Source organism: Phyllobates terribilis, unplaced genomic scaffold (genome assembly GCF_046119375.1).
Source record: "Phyllobates terribilis strain yellow unplaced genomic scaffold, ASM4611937v1 Scaffold_11__3_contigs__length_659146591, whole genome shotgun sequence".
NCBI classification, from domain to species: Eukaryota; Metazoa; Chordata; class Amphibia; order Anura; family Dendrobatidae; genus Phyllobates; species Phyllobates terribilis.
Genome location: NW_027362771.1, coordinates 266,318,428 through 266,332,411, shown reverse-complemented (window position 1 = coordinate 266,332,411; position 13,984 = coordinate 266,318,428). Strand labels below are relative to the sequence as shown.

At 37.6% G+C, this 13,984-nt stretch overlaps 1 protein-coding gene across 1 annotated transcript in view; it reads right to left on the bottom strand.

Moving 5' to 3' along the window:
- Positions 1–13,669, bottom strand: part of CD36 (CD36 molecule (CD36 blood group)) — a 91,548-nt gene extending 77,879 nt beyond the window's left edge. The window contains exons 1-4 of the mRNA XM_073652308.1: positions 13,485–13,669; positions 8,520–8,677; positions 8,131–8,275; positions 801–980 (exon numbers count right to left, since the gene is read on the bottom strand). Of these exons, the coding sequence (XP_073508409.1) occupies positions 801–980; positions 8,131–8,275; positions 8,520–8,677; positions 13,485–13,604 (603 nt within the window). The 5' untranslated portion in view covers positions 13,605–13,669. The remainder of the gene's footprint in view (positions 1–800; positions 981–8,130; positions 8,276–8,519; positions 8,678–13,484) is intronic.
- Between the last annotated feature and the right edge of the window lie 315 nt (positions 13,670–13,984).

Here is a 13,984-nt window from a genome sequence, read left to right as displayed (position 1 = left end):
CTTCGGACACCTGTCTATCACACGCAGAATTATTTTTTTCAACAATTTGTGATAAGGTAGCTCTTCTGTTGGATTGGACCTGACAGTCTAGATATCATTCCCCAAGTGCATCAATGAACCTAAAGACTGACAGATCCTGATTCACCCCTGATTGTTTTTCTTTGGACCATTTTGGTGAGTATGCAATGTTGCACACTGGATTTAGAATCCCAGCAAACATCACCCTATACAATGAAAGGAAGAATTCCACTTTGAAAATCCATAGATTTAAAAATCATCTCCAAGGAGTCTGTATGCCATCATTTTGGCTAAGATTACAGATGAAATTAAAGATGTAATGTATAAATATCTGTCCATGGTTTTTTATTAATATTATTGTATTATTAAATATAGTTAAAATGTGCGATAAGAACCTTCTATTCACACTACTCATTGAAGGTATACTTCAGGAATTCCCAATGTGCATCTCCATTGCCATTTGAGAGTAAATGACACTCTTTGCCATCCTTTGGATGAATGGAATAATCGCGTAATATTTGATGAGTTAACTGAGAGATTTCCTGACATATTCGCCTAACGAACACAGCAAAGTCAGTTTGAATTATCTCTAACGTATGATAACTATAACTACGATTTAAAATAATTAGCCGTTTCAATACAGTATATCGTACCACATGCATCTTTTTGATGCTTCTTTTATGTATTGTAATTGTAGCACCTGGAAAGTTCTGGCTAACTTTGCATTTTCTATTATAGATAGATTTTTACAACCCCAGTCTATATTATTAATTCATACATACCGGATAGAATACTCCAGTTTTTTTGTCTGCTATAATACCATCTGGTATTTGTTCCAAGAAAGGATCTGTGTAACCCCATAGGATCTCTTTGACGCTTCTTGTTTGAAACAATGATGAATTTGATCGAGTAATAAATATATTCACCAATGACAGAATTTCTGGAAACATATTAGGTGCAGCCTAAAACATATTCAGTGTATTAGTACTTTATTTAACTGTACATGTGAGCATAATATATGTTCAGGGTTACATATGACAGGAGTGGAGAAAGAGACTAGATTAGATGGAGAGAATAGATGGAAGTAAATCTTGATGATGATGACGAGGTTGTGTAACAGAAACTGATTGGAGAATTATACTGAAATGATGAGGCAAGAAGAAGGCTGCTGTGGGCAAGAAAGGGATGCATGACAAAGGCAACATTTTAATTACATGTTCACATGGGCAGGATTCAATTAGTATTTAGGTGTGGATCTGTCACATAAATCTTACCAGAATACATCAACATTCAGAAGCTAACGTAAGTTCACAAACAGAAGAAAAAATAGCATGGACTAATAAAAACACTGTAGAATTGAAGATCCACAATTTACATTGATTCCCCATGGAATAGTCATGGATTAGTTCCATTGACTCACACTATGGCTAAACCATGTGCAAATAACTGGCATATCTGTGGCAGAAATCAGTCTCATCTTCATCCTTTCTGCCACAAACACATTAACATAGTTTATGGGTATTACATAGAGATGATCAAATCGATACCCTATGAATCAACTTTGAGTTGAATTTCCTGAAAAACTCAGTTCCCGGCAAATTAAAATAATTGACAAGATTCGCACGGATACAGTTATATGAAAAAGTTTGGGCACCCCTATTAATCTTAAGCTTAATGTTTTATAAAAATTGGTGTTTTTGCAACAGCTATTTCAGTTTGATATATGTAATAACTGTTGGACATAGTAATGTTTCTGCCTTGAAATGAGGTTTATTGTACTAACAGAAAATGTGCAATCTGCATTCAAACAAAATTTGACAGGTGCATAAGTATGGGCACCTCACCAGAAAAGTGACATTAATATTTAGTAGATCCTTCTTTTTCAAAAATAACAGCCTCTAGTCACTTCGTGTAGCTTTTAATGAGTTCCTGGATCCTGGATGAAGGTATTTTTGACCATTCCTCTTTACAAAACAATTCCAGTTCAGTTAAGTTTGATGGTCGCCGGGCATGGACAGCCCTCTTCAAATGATCCCACAGATGTTCAATGATATTCAGGTCTGGGGACTGGGATGGCCATTCCAGAACATTGTAATTGTTCCTCTGCATGAATGCCTGAGTAGATTTGGAGCGGTGTTTTGGATCATTGTCTTGCTGAAAGATCCATCCCCTGAATAACTTCAACTTTGTCACTGATTCTTGAACATTATTGTCAAGAATCTGCTGATACTGAGTGGAATCCATGCGTCCCTCAACTTTAACAAGATTTCCGGTACCGGCATTGGCCACACAGCCCCAAAGCATGATGGAACCTCCACCAAATTTTACTGTGGGTAGCAAGTGTTTTTTTTGGAATGCTGTGTTTTTTTGCCGCCATGCATAACGCCTTTTTGTATGACCAAACAACTCAATCTTGGTTTGATCAGTCCACAGGACCTTCTTCCAAAAAGAAATTGGCTTCTCCAAATGTGCTTTTGCATACCTCAGCCGACTCTGTTTGTGGCGTGCTTGCAGAAACGGCTTCTTTCGCATCACTTTCCCATACAGCTTCTCCTTGTGCAAAGTGCATTGTATAGTTGACCGATGCACAGTGACACCATCTGCAGCAAGTTGATGCTGCAGCTCTCTGGAGGTGGTCTGAGGATTGTCCTTGACTGATCTCACCATTCTTCTTCTCTGTCTTTCTGATGTTTTTCTTGGCCTGCCACTTCTGGCCTTAACAAGAACTGTCCCTGTGTTCTTCAATTTCCTTACTATGTTCCTCACAGTGGAAACTGACAGATTAAAACTCTGAGACAGCTTTTTGTATCCTTCCCCTGAACAACTATGTTGAATAATCTTTGTTTTCAGATCACTTGACAGTTGTTTTGAGGAGCCCATGATGCCACTCTTCAGAGGAGATTCAAACAGGAGAACAACTTGCAAGTGGCCACTTTAAGTAGCTTTTCTCATGATTGCATACACCTGGCTATGAAGTTCAAAGCTCAATGAGGTTACAAAACCAAAAAAAAATGCTTTAGTAAGTCAGTAAAAAGTAGGTAGGAGTATTTAAAACAAGAAAATGATAAGGGTGCCCATACTTATGCACCTGTCAAATTTTGTTTGAATGCAGATTGCACATTTTCTGTTAGTACAATAAACCTCATTTCAAGGCAGAAACATTACTGTGTCCAACAGTTATTACATATATCAAACTGAAATAGCTGTTGCAAAAACACCAATTTTTATAAAACATTAAGCTTAATATTAATAGGGGTGCCCAAACTTTTTCATATAACTGTAGCAAAAAAAAATGATGACGAAATTTCATACTTTGCTGAAGGTTGCATCTACCAGTGAGCGGGCTCACATTGATATATGTGTGACTGTGCCAAACAGGGGACTCACTGGAGTATAAAAGATGTGTACAAGAAAACCAGCAGAGAATTTAGGTTTTTACAGCCTAGGGATAGGAAGTCATTGCGCACAGCATTCCACATAGGGATAGAAAAGCATAAAATAACAGTATGGTCTAAAACAGCAGAGCTGAAAAACATATAAAATTTGAATGGTAGTCTCAGTCTATGAATAATAATACATAAATTCAAATGATAGGGAGGTGCTGGACCTGTAGAGTTATGTTACTGTGAGTTGATGTAATCCGTGTTATACAGCAATACAGCACCTTAACAACACCTCTTATTTTTTTCATTCTTGATGCACTACAAAAAAAATAGAGGGCAAGTAAGTCCCCTCAGCTCTAATTTTTTAATGAAGAAAAATACTAAAACCAAGGCTTGTGTGTCATAGAAGGTGTGCTTCCATAAGCAACATTTTTTTTTTTTGCATTTCTTTGTATTTTTCTGTTTGTAAAGGCAGGGTGTTTCGTTTTTCAGACAAAAGAACAATCTTCACAATTCAGAAATTTAAATGCAACTGTCTACCTTACAAAGGATGCTAGTTTTAATTTAATTTTTTACACAATTGTTGTTATAGTACAATATTACGTCTGTACATGCCAACCAGAATACAGTGGCCTGTTGAAGGAGCTTGCTTTTGGAACGTGAACCTACTTAGCTTTTCCTGTCACATCTTTTTTGGTCAACGGGGTGTTATTTAATATTTTTTAAAAAAAGGACACATTTTAATTTTTGCATAACTCTTTTACTAGTCAACTACACATACCACAACAATGCTGCTGACTTTTTCATAGTTACATACAGTTGAAACCAGAAGTTTACATACACTATAGAAAAAGACATTTCTCCACCAATTGCAGCATCTTCCTTTCTATTCTCCCTAGCAATGTAGCTTTTTAGGATTACGTAAGATTTTGGATTGGGAGGAGAAAATTCAAACCAAAAAATTTTTTTTTGCATTTTTTTTAGACATATAAAGTTTTTAACGTTTTGCATATCTATCTTAGTAGCCCAATTTGGCAACCGTACACTCCATAACTATACTGTGGGTTAATACCCATCATTAGACCTAAAGAATCAAAGGCTCTCCTAATAGACTTAAATAATGACTAAGGGTGGGCTGTCACCCGAAACGCGTTGATGTCACATTTCTTTTAGCTGTATTGCTAATCATGTCCTCTATCATGCACGTTGTGTGAATAAAATCCTATTCACGGTTCGTTGAGCTGGATTATCTTCATTTTTCAAGACTTAAATAATACCTCCAAAGAAAATCTAGGAGTATGAAGCCATGTATAAATTAAATAAATGTTATTAAATAAATAGACAACAAATCACATATACTATAAAAATGAGGGGCAAAACAGGAGGGGGGGTGTTATAACAGAATACATCTGACCAAGGGTATAGGTATGTAGATGGTAAATAAATATTCAAATTGATTCACCAAAAATCTATGTTTAGATTTCATACCATCAACACATAAAGGGCTATACAGTGAAGGGTTTTGTACTCACTCAGCTGCGGTTGAGGTAAGCACAGGAAACGGTTTTCATTAAAATGTCCCGGCAGGTTTATTATGACTGCATAAACCGCTCAGCGTAAGCAAACAAAAGACAGCCTTTTCCGGCACAGAGTGAAAAACAGAAAATAAACAGTCCATACAGTAGTGCGGGCGAACCCGCTCAGGTCAGTATCCTTTAACCAAAACACCCTGGAGGTCTCCACACCTCCAGTCTCAGACACTGAATGAAACACTTGGTCTTCATTTTATCTGCCCCCAGGGTGGGGATATGTGAGCAGCCACTCCCATCCATCTCTTTGACTGCTCGTAATACCTGGCCCTGATACTCCCTATTAACTCTCTCAGCACTATATGTTCTGGAGCATGCTTTCCCGGGCTTACATCACCAAAGCTACCAACCTCGATGGTACATATCTCCCCTCAAGGACCTGTACGACGGCGAAGTTATAACAGTCAATGCTATTTGTGTGCATATAAGGCTCAAAGAACTTAAAAGATGATTCCCCTAGGCAAAACAAAGTATGGGAGACAGAGTAATAAGCACTTAGACAAGTAAGTCACATGTGGATAAATCAATCCTACAGGACAATAATAACATTTTCAGATACTAGATGATCAAGTCTAAATGGTTACATCTAAATGCTATTGTACCATCACTAATACACATCAGAGCCCAGATTAGGTATCAATAATCACATGTATGTTTCCCATGATCCTTCTCAAAGCATGCAGAGATCAACCTTTAAGTAGTTCCAGAGTAGCATATTTACCCAGGGTCAGGACTGGTAAGCAAAAGTGTATTATTATTGATGGTACAACAGCATTTAGATGTAATAATTTAGATTTGATCATCTAGTATCTGAAAATGTCATTACTGTCCTGTAGGATTGATTTATCCACATGTGACATACATGTGACATACTTGTCTGATTAAGTGCTTATTACTCTGTCTCCCATACTTTGTTCTGCCCAGTGGAATCCTCTTTTAAGGTCTTATATGCCTTATATGAACACTAATAGCATTGACTATATACTCCTTTATGTGTTGATGGTATGAAATTTAAACATATATTTTTGGTGAATCAATTTGAATATTTATTTACCATCTACACACCAATGCCCTGGGTCAGATGTATTCTGCAATAACATCACCCCCACCCCCTGTTTTGCCCCTCATTTTTTATATAATATGTGATTTGTTGTCTATTTAATAAAATGTATTGAATTTATACATGGCTTCATACTCCTAGATTTTTTATGTAGGTATTATACTGTGGGTTGTTGTCGCATTTGAAATCTGTGCACCTGAATCCTAGGATTTGTTGTTACATTGCCTATTTTGGGCATAAGTAATTAATCTAAACTTAACCAAAAATCTGAAAAGAAGCTATTACACTAAATTGAGACATTTAACTTTTCAGGTCTGTTTTGGCACATTTGTTTACGTTGTCAAACTGGAGACAAGTACAAGCCACATGGATATTATGGGCAGGTTGTTGTTGCATTAGCCTTTTGGCCGTCATGTGTATCATCATACCCTTTTGATTGATTCCATATTTTTTCACAGTTGGATAAGTGTGGTTAAAAAGTCTTGTAAACACCAGAAGAGAACCAGTAGATAGGTCATCTGCGGTGCTGATGGAGATCCGAAAAAATGGTCCAGGAAGCAAAGTAGACTTGATGCGGTTTTTATTATCAATGTGTTTCAAAGTCTTCAGACTTCTTTATCAGGATATAAACACATGCAAACAGTTTGTACATGGTTATATCCTGATGAAGAAGTTTGAAGATTTCGAAACGCGTTGATAATAAAACTATATGAAGTCTACTTTGTTTCCTGGACCATTTTTTCACAGATAGCACTCATGCCTATGATAGTTTAGAGAGTAGTTCACATGCCCAATTTTTTCCTCACACCGAGTGGTTCACAAAAAAATCACAGAGGTATGTCTAATGTTGATCAGAGTTTTGGATGAAAATGACAATTACAAGTCTGTGGGTCCTTAAAGAAGTTGTCCGGCACTTTTTTTTAAATTGCCCAATGTACTCAGCATGTGGGCATAAGTATATTTGTAAACACCTTGTGTTGCTGTTTCAGCCTGTGAGCAGGGCTGTCGGTGGCCGCTCATAGGCATCACGTGACCCCGTGCTGATGTCCCGTCTATTGAGGTGTGACTCAGCGCTCGGATCCCCGTGGAGGCTGCTGGGTTGTGGACCGGGTTATTCCCACGTCACACCCAGCATCCACCGTGCGCTTTCCCAATGAATGAGGAGAGGCAGATAGCGCGGTAAATGCCAGGTGTGACGCAGGGGAATAGCCCCGCCCACAACCCAGCAGCCACCGGTGGAACGCGGAAGAGGATCCCTCGGCTGCATCCTGGACTTGTCGTGCCATCAGCGGATGTCAGTGTTGGCTGCAGCCGGGGGTCACGTGATGCCTGTGAGCAGCCAGTGATAGCGCCACTCACAGGCAGTATCTGCAACACAAGGTATTTACAGAGATGCTTATGCCCACATGTTGAATACATTGGGCAACTTAAAAAAAGTACCCCTTTAATTACATCGGCCAGCACTCCATGTGCTGTCCAGTTTTCACAAACTGTTTGATAGGAAACGCTTGAGAAACTTTCATCAATTTTTTTCAACCAAGAAAAACTGATAAAATTCTGACCAAACTGATGGTAAAAACCGATACACATACCAAACTCTGAAGAAACTCTGATGAGAAACACTGTTGAAACTTGAACCGTTTTTAGCATACGAGAAGACTTTCAGATGTATGAATGAGCCTATATTTGGTTATTTCCTTGTTTGTTCAGACTGAGAGTGTACAAGAGAACTGCTGTCTCTGTAACGCATCCAATCAATGTATTAAAAAATGAGTATCTTGAGTACACTGCATTAGTCAATAGGCATATGACAATGGATTTTATTTAAAAAAGAAAAAACATACTATTTTCCGATTATACTGTTCTAGGGGTCAGGGATTTTTTTATACAGACCTCGACATTCCCTACACAGTTTGCACAGATTAATTTGTTGAAGTGAATGAATAGTCAGAATCTAGCTGTTGATTATAAACATATTTCCAACAAGGTGCATATTTTATATTAAAAAAATCTTAAAATTTAGCAGTTTCCATACGGCATTTACAGGTTTCGATGTTCTTAAAGGAAATTGCTTACTTACAGCAACAGCAAGATTCAGCACTGTATATTTATCGTCGTCAGATCCAATAGATTTATCTCGCTGAAATACGGCCTCATTTGGCTGATAAAACGTCACCGTGTGGTTATTGTTCTGTGTCACATTAGACTTTGGTACATGACGGACCCTTTGAAAAAAAATTGTGAAAATGAAAAAAAAAACAATTATCATAACACACAATTATCAACAGTAGATTATATGTCCTACAGATTCTGAACTTGAAATGTGGGAAATGCATGAAAAGGTGGAATGTCTCTTGTTTGGTCACATGTAGACCCTCATTATGGTTCCTGAGAAGGATTTTCTATGGTGATTTTCAAAAACAGTTTCTCAAATAATAAAAATCTGCATAAGTTTACAAGTGTACTTACAAATATGTGTATGGACCTTTTTGCTGTAATTTAGGTTTTCCTCCAGTTAGAACGTCATCTGGGTTTAAAACGTGAAAAATCCAAAACTGCCTATAAACAGGACTTCCGGGCACTACCCAGTTTTCATAGGCAATTGTTCCTTCTTCAATAACAGCTTCCTGTGAAAAACAAAGAAATACTTAATACTCGCTAATAATCATGGGTACAGCAGACATTTTATTTTAGCACTGAGGTTCTGTTCACACATTGTGTGCACATTATAGTTAATGTAACAGAAAACAGGCCAGGGATTGGCAATTCGGTGTGGTCAGTCTTACATCTGGCGGAAGTGAAGGTGGACTATATATGAAATATGACAGTGCATGCAAAACTACAAAACTTTGCAATATACAGCTCTGGCAAAAATTAAGGGACCTCTTCAAAATTTTCAGTTTCTCTGATTTTTCTTTTTATAGGTATATTTTTGAGTAAAATGTACATTGTTGTTGTATTCTATAAACTACTGACAACATGTCTCCGAAATTCAAAGCTAAAAATTTTGTATTTATTTGCAGCAAATGATAAAGCTTCAAAATACTAAAAAAGAAACAGTGCTTTCAGACCTCAGATTACTCACGTTTTAACTCAGGAAGAGTTCAGAAATCAATATTTGGTGGACTAACCATGATTTTTAATCACAGATTTCATGCGTCTTGGCATGCTTTCCACCAGTTTTTCCAATAGAAAACTATTCAGTGGTCTCTTAATTTTTGCCAGAGCTGTACATTATTGGAGAAAGAGGCATCATCTTATGCACCTTGCAGAAGCCTGTGGATTTTTTTTTTATGCCTCCAGTTTCTCCGAGTTAAAGCTCTGACCGAAACCCTTCCCCCGCAGTCTCCAGCAAATTCATCTCCAATAATCCAGCAAACAGCGAGAGAGGAGAGAAAGGAGGAAGCCGCAGCTGTACTTTACATCTCTCTTTATCTCTGTGTTGCTGTAACGAGTGCTAAGTATGGTAGTATGGAAAATGTGCGCAGCAGGACAAACACCGAAACCTGAGGTAGACTTTAGTCTCCTGTCTGTCATATCACACAGGAATACAATGCAAACATACAAAAGAAGAAAACGCTCTCTCAGAAAGGTAACATGCACAGTTATCTGTAGATGCACTCACCTACAGTGCAATGGTTTTTAGTAGAACTGAGCACAATTATTTATGTGGAATTGAATGCTCCTTGAATTTTACAGAAATTCATATTCACCAGAATACAGATTTTTTGCAGTTTGGTCCTGGCAAATTCAGCAAGATAGTGGCCACCATTATGCTGAACCACAGAGGGCAGACAAAAGGTTAAATAAAATAATATTCTCCTCACAGCCCACCAACTTGTTCTCCGCTCTTCTTCTTTTATCCTTCCCCTATTGCACGCATCCTCTTCTATCTTCTGCATTCTGGGCCGGGTCTTCCAGGGCAAGCATTTGAGAAGGCCTATGATGTCCCTGCGTTATGTGCCATGAAGGTGCATGTAGTGATGTCCTGCTGGTGCTAAGCCTCAGGCAATGCACGTCTTAACGTCATGACATTATGATGTAAACTGAAGAGGCTTGTCGCAGAGTGACCTCAGAGACTGGCTCATACCAAACGCCCTGTCCCTGAGTGACGAAGGCAGAAGAGGATGTGTGCTACAGGGGAAGGTAGAAAGAAGTGGAGCAGAGGACCAGAAGACAAGCTGCGTGCATGGCGAGTTAGTTGAGCGGTGAGGTATCTTTTTTTACATCCTACATTTATTTGGCTCAGAGGTCGGGAGAGACCCTAGAGCATAATAAGGAATTTTCAGTTTGCAATGAATAACTAGGATTATACATCTGAGAGATTTGCATCTCTGATCTCTGCAGATTTGATCCTTCCTAGCATTTAGACATATATGTACAGTATAATTCTTCCCAGTATGAGTTCTGCCGTCGATCTTTTGTCGGGCCTGGACAGGTTTAACTAGATAAGAAAGAGACAATTGAAAAAGAGATGTTGTTGATTCTGCATCACTGTCACTAGAGATGCAACAAAGGGTAATTGCAATAATAATCCTTTGTTTTTCATAAAGTATTTGAGTCCGAAACCGGGCCAGTTATAAAAAAAACCAAAAAAAAACCCACAATGATCTGTTGATGGTCCTAGTCCAGAACTAAAACATGACACGTGAAAAATTAATAAAACATAAGGTTTATTGCAATTAGCGTTGCATCTTTGATGGTAGAGCAACAGAAGCATCTGTGTCTTTGCAATTTATCAATAAATCATTGTGTAACTATTCTCACCATAGCGGTCCTTGTCCAACTACCATGGCATTAGCTCTCCAATGTCCACATCACTGATACATTTCATGACTCGTACCCAATTTGTAATGAAATAATTAGTAAAAACTGAGATTAGTTTAATTGAGCTCAGCCACAAAAAATGTATGTAGTATTGCACTCATCATGTGGTGCTACTTTTACAGTGTAAAGGCTTTGTGCTTACTGTTCTTTGTTATTAATATTATAGTTTCTACATTACAGCGTTAGGAGACTGATCTAAAACACATGTTACACCTACTCCAAATCTCTTCCACATGTGCTTCTCCTTTGCATAACAACATTTTATTAGTTTTTAATAATTGTGACTAACAAGCTCGTTCTCAGCAACTTAGCTTAGGGTAGCACTAACTTCAAACAGCGTTTTTTGGAAAAATTCCATTGCAGTTTCCTGATGCCGCTCTTTGAGCCAAATCCAGAGGTATATAGGAAAGTGGAATATAAAAGAAACATACACTCTTCTTATTCTTTCTACATTCATGTCTGGCTTTAGCTAAATAAAATTTGCATGAAACACTACAATGGCAGATTTCAACAAAAATGCTATATGTGAATTTTCATAAAATAATAAAACAGTGGTTAAAACTCTGACACATTATTAAACAGATGTGATGCCATTCGGCAAGTTTCTCGATACAATACGCATTGTATAGATTTAGGAGTGGAATATATGTATGTATTGGTACAGCATACACAACACATGAACATAGCCTCAAAGTTGGTGACTTATGAAAGTTCTCAGCCTACTGTCTCCAAAAACATAAAAACTTACAGAAACAAAATGCATCTTCTTCTTTCTATTTATATAGCGCCAACATATTCCGCAGCGCTTTACAATTCTGACAATTTACAGCCATTATGGGCACTGTCCCCATTGGGGCTCACAATCTATATTCCCTATCAGTAGGTCTTTGGAGTGTGGGAGGAAACCGGAGAACCCAGAGGAAACCCACACAAACATGGGGAGAACATACAAACTCCTTGCAGGACCCCAGCGCTGCAGTGCTAACCACTGGGCCACCGTGCTAGCCATCTTTTAAATAAACCACCTGTACCTGTTTATTATGTGAAGCATGTTAGAAGAATTTTGTTGAAATTGAAAAATCTAGTCTGACTTTGATTTTCAGAAACACCGTCACTGTTTTCCAGGAGTGATGTTTGGTATCACAGCACATCCACATACAGGTTAAGCAGCAATACCAGACATTAACCATCTAGCAAAGGTGTCACTTTTTCTGGGGAAAAAAAGACTTGTTCTACTAATTCTGAAACTAAATTCACATGTGCGTATAATAAAAATGTCGGAATTTCATCGCGGAAAAATGGATGATTTTTCATCCGTGTTATAATTTGTATGCCATTTATATGTCTGCTTTTTACATCTGTATTGTTATTCATATGACATCCGTTTTTATACATCAGCAGTTAATACATTTTACAAGATCAAATACAGTTTTCAGTTATAAAAATTGGATGAAATACTGATGATCCATATGGGATCCGATTTTATTTGCCCGCCCATAGACTTGAATAGGCGAGTCTCATCTGAAATACAGAAGAAAATAGTATGTGCTGCAATTTTATTCACATGGACATTTGGTCCATCTATGACAACCGTCATTTGAACAGCCTAATTGAATAAGATTGGTCAGTGTGAGGTCAATTTATTTCACAGACAGCACTCGGTCAGTCGTATACATGTAGTCAAATAGATACGATTTAACTAACACAAAGGAAGACTGCAATCCATTAGAATGGGAATAATATAACAACAAAGCAAATACAGGGGTAATAAAGCCATAATTAAACAAATCTGTATGACAGGAAGCTAATACCAAAAGAATAAATCAGTAATAAAGCTCAGTTAATCATGTAACCGGATTTCCTGCTGCAATATCCCAGTAAAATAACAGGCACTATGTCAGAAACCTGATGAACACAATTATGGTCGGTTGGGTCCATGAGGTGCTGTCTGTCATGTAATGGATCAGTCCCGTGCATGAATTTTGTTTTTCTGCTTCTATAATGGAACAGAAAAATGGAATTGATAATGCAGAGGTGAACGCAGCCTAACCATGATAGAAACCCACTGATCGGTTCAGTTTGAAAAAAATCAGACTGATATATGAAAAGGATAGTGAAATACTATGTGAAAAAACCCAAGTTTCCCCTTTGTACATGGCCTTTTTTTCCTATTCACCACTGGCTTTAACTAAAAAAAAATCACACAAAACAATCATGTATGAATACAGCCAAAAATCTCAATTTCCTGAAGGAGACAATCTGAAAAAGTGAAAAAAAGCACAGACAAGAAATTACATGGATACAACACCAACGGCTGTACTATGAAATCAGCTTGGAAAGTCAATGGCAAATATATTTACTTCTCTACAGAAAACTGTTCTATGTAATACATTGTATGCTTTTCAGAATTGTGTTAGTGGGACTTGACATAAATGTCCTAATATAATGGCTTAGTACATTTTGTATAATGCATGCTATTTTATTTCACCTAAGATCCCACAAAATAATATAATTACCGAAAATCAGGATTTAAAAGATTTTATAGCAATAGTGTTGGTATTAAGGAAAAGCATCACAGCTTCATTATGCCTGATGGAGTTACTGTACCTTGTCTATTTCTCCTTTAATAATGATATCTCCAACAGGGAAGAGGATCCCTCCAAGAATAGCCAGCAGTCCCCCGATTACTGATCCCGCTATTAGCCAGCATTTTGCGTTGCAGCACATGGTGTTTTGTTGTAGGGGAGAATCCAGACAATGCTGTGGGATGATTGATTTTAAAGCCAACAGTTCCTTTTATAGTGTTTCTTTGCACTTTGACTAATAATTATAGAATTACCATTAACTTTAGCGATAACAGAAAATCCTATCCAGCTTATAGATCAAAGTTCAAGAAACTGCAAGTTTAAGATTAGATAATACCCCTGCACTACATTTTAAAGGAGCAGGGTACAGATAGGGGACTGAATGAGAAAAAGGTGGCGTTGTCCATAGGAACCACTCACATTTTAGCTTTCATTTTCTACACTGGAGTAAGGACAGGAAGACATTTTCCCTTGGAGTTGTCATTAGTTTTTAACTTTTGCAGTATTGACAGTAACATACAC